The sequence below is a fragment of the Penaeus monodon genome, chromosome 19, assembly GCF_015228065.2.
Source record: "Penaeus monodon isolate SGIC_2016 chromosome 19, NSTDA_Pmon_1, whole genome shotgun sequence".
NCBI classification, from domain to species: Eukaryota; Metazoa; Arthropoda; class Malacostraca; order Decapoda; family Penaeidae; genus Penaeus; species Penaeus monodon.
Genome location: NC_051404.1, coordinates 3,848,812 through 3,850,011, shown reverse-complemented (window position 1 = coordinate 3,850,011; position 1,200 = coordinate 3,848,812). Strand labels below are relative to the sequence as shown.

The 1,200-nt window shown below is 34.2% G+C and overlaps 1 protein-coding gene across 1 annotated transcript in view; it reads right to left on the bottom strand.

The window, feature by feature from the left end:
• LOC119584982 (kinesin-like protein KIF13A) overlaps positions 1 to 1,200 on the bottom strand; it is a gene marked incomplete at its 5' end in the record, with an annotated part of 70,347 nt that overhangs the window by 42,000 nt on the left and 27,147 nt on the right. Inside the window, 2 exon segments of the mRNA XM_037933590.1 lie at positions 619 to 765; positions 1,007 to 1,097. Of these exon segments, the coding sequence (XP_037789518.1) occupies positions 619 to 765; positions 1,007 to 1,097 (238 nt within the window).

The window sequence follows — 1,200 nt, the reverse complement described above, 5'->3', positions numbered from 1 at the left end:
GGTATGATGTATATGATAACAGTAGCATATAAAAGAATGCATAACAATGACAAAGTAAAAAAACAAGAGCAATGGGAGTTTGCTACAAAAACACTGAAGTAGAGCTCAAGCTACTTCAAATTAATATTCTGTTTTGGTTTGAATGCCTTTAACTAAAACAAAACTCAATTTCTCTGAGACTTCTTTCATATTAGCATCTGGATCTGTGTGTATGGTATGGACATTTATGAGAGACCTAGTTATACCTATAAGATTTGCTAAGTACAAGAGGAAGACAAAAAGCACAATGTCAATCTGCTATGTTCAGTTAAGAGCTGCAGAAACAAAGTGGATGCAAACTCAGTCCTAGCATTAAGTTTTAAAAGCTTTTGGTTAACTAACTAGGTATATCACTGACCTACAAACTTTAGATCTGGATATCACAAATAATGCAAACATTATACAAACATAAGCTATTTGTCTGATCCTCATCTGCTTCATACAAAGAGTGTCACTGATTTACAAACAGTAAATCTGCACTCTCATGCATTCTATTGATCCCTGTCATAACAAAAAGCGACAGTAACCTTTCATGTATCTTTACACTCCTAAACTAACAAATAACTCAAAGCCTCTTACTTTGTTTATCTTCTTCATGTTGACGTTCAAGGTTTTGTATAGCTGCCTGTATGGGGTCATTACTCAGTTCCTTTAGCATCAGTTCCTCGCGGGCAAAATTGTAGTCAATTGGTTGAGCAGGGGTCTGAGGCTCCGAGTTATTGCCACCTGTGGTACAAAAGGGAGATTTGTCTTATATCACAACAATAATCCAAAGAAAATTTTAAAAATCATATCAGTTCTATAATCCAAACAAAATTTATCATTTCATTTTGAAAATGATCTTCATATTACAAAAGTATAACCATAGGAAAATTATCCTTTCATGCCAATACCACATTCAGAAGAACGGATAAACACATCTAAATCCTTTTCAATAGCTAATACCAAGGAAAAAACAGCAACTTACTGGTACTTGTCTTTGGACAGTTGACTCTGAAGAAGTAGTTAAAGCCCCACAATATTCGATCTCCATGCCTTAGCTGTAGTTTTTCTGTCACCTGGTGTATATAAATAATATTTTACTGTTTCAGGTACTAAACCAAACACCATATTAATACTAAAATCTTGTGCTGAAATCAGTGGTTAAGACTAATCTTATCG